This window comes from Microtus ochrogaster, unplaced genomic scaffold (genome assembly GCF_000317375.1).
Source record: "Microtus ochrogaster isolate Prairie Vole_2 unplaced genomic scaffold, MicOch1.0 UNK428, whole genome shotgun sequence".
Classification (NCBI taxonomy): Eukaryota; Metazoa; Chordata; class Mammalia; order Rodentia; family Cricetidae; genus Microtus; species Microtus ochrogaster.
Genome location: NW_004949526.1, coordinates 7,467 through 9,046, shown reverse-complemented (window position 1 = coordinate 9,046; position 1,580 = coordinate 7,467). Strand labels below are relative to the sequence as shown.

At 55.7% G+C, this 1,580-nt stretch overlaps 1 protein-coding gene across 1 annotated transcript in view; it reads right to left on the bottom strand.

Annotated features, from left to right (window-relative positions):
- Akap17a (A-kinase anchoring protein 17A) overlaps positions 1-1,580 on the bottom strand; it is a 7,049-nt gene that overhangs the window by 1,687 nt on the left and 3,782 nt on the right. The window contains exon 4 of the mRNA XM_013355630.2: positions 7-89. Within this exon, the coding sequence (XP_013211084.1) occupies positions 7-89 (83 nt within the window). The remainder of the gene's footprint in view (positions 1-6; positions 90-1,580) is intronic.

Below are 1,580 nucleotides of genomic sequence, written 5' to 3'. Positions count from 1 at the left end.
CCGCGCCCGCTGCTCCCGGCGGCGCAGCTTCTCCTCCCGGCGGCGCGCGCGCTGCTGTTGCTCCAGCTGCTTCTGCTTCCTGCGGGGTGGGGGGGCCGGGTAAGGGGCGGGGCCTAAGGTTAGGAGTGGGGCCTCTGGACTACATCTCCCAGAGTGCTCTGCAGGGTCACACAGGTTGGGGGTGAGGTCATCAAGGGCGGGGCCTGGGGTGAGGGGCGGGTCCTCTGGACTACATCTCCCAGAGTCCTTTGCGGGGTCACACAGGGTGGGGTGAGCGGGTGAGGTCTCGGGGGCGGGGCCTGGGGTGAGGGGGCGGGGCCTGGGGGAGTCCGAACTACATCTCCCAGAGTGCTCTGAGGGGTCATACAGGGTCGTGGTGAGGAGGTGAGGTCATCAGGGGTGGGGCCTGGGGTGAGGGGCGGGGTGTCTGGACTACATTTCCTAGAGTGCTTGGCAGGGTCACACAGGGTGGGGGTGAGTGGGAGAGGTCATCAGGGGTCAGCTGGGTCCCGTGGACTACATTTCCCAGAGTCCTTTGCAGGGCCACACAGGGTGGGGGTGAGCGGGTGAGGTCATCGGGGGAGGAGCTTGGGGTGAGGAGGCGGGGCCTATGGGAATTGTGGACTAGAGTTCAAAGAGTGCTCTGCGCAGGCCAATGGGGAAGGCTTGGGACCTGTGCGCGATTTGCATATTCATGTCTGACCGAGGCCAATTTGCATATTCATGGGGTGGGGATCCCTTGCAGGCTGTGATTTGCCAGGGCCTCATCTGCATGACGGGATTTGCATATTCACGCGGGCCATTTGCATACTACCAGCGGCACACGTGTGAGTTGCCAAAGCCTCATTTGCATATGCATGCAACAAGGGCCAATTTACATACCACGATTTGCATACCCACGAGTGGCTGTGACCTAATGTGCATGCTGGGCTTTGCATATTCATGTGTCTTGGATAATTTACATAACACCCACAATGGGGGCAACACACACAATACGATTTCCATATTCATGACCTCATTAGCATACGAGGGATTGTATCTACATACTACGAGGGCGGCCTAATTTGCATACTTGCTTTGCATATTCATGATGCGGGGAAAATTTACATAACCACAGTGGGGGCCATGCACACAATACTATTTGCATATCCCACGACCTCATCTACATACTGGGATTTGCATATCAACGGTCTCATTTGCGTATTCATGACCTCATTTACATGCGGGGATTTGCATCAGCATACTGTAAGCACGGCCTAATTTGCATAGCGGGATTTGCACATTCATGTGGTGCGGGCTATTTGCATACCTCACACAACAGGGGACCACTTACATACCACAATCTGCATGTCCCACGACCTTGTTTGCATACGGGGATTTGCACAGCAATGGCCTCATTTGCATTGCATATGGAGACAATTTGCATAACACACAACAGGGGTCCATTCACACACCACAAATTTCCATACCCAGATTTGCATATTCATGACCTCATTTGCATACCAGTAGTTTCACGCTAACGAGTCCCCCGGGATCACGACCAGGGGCCGAGCGCGAAGCCTTTTCCCCTCCCCCCCTGT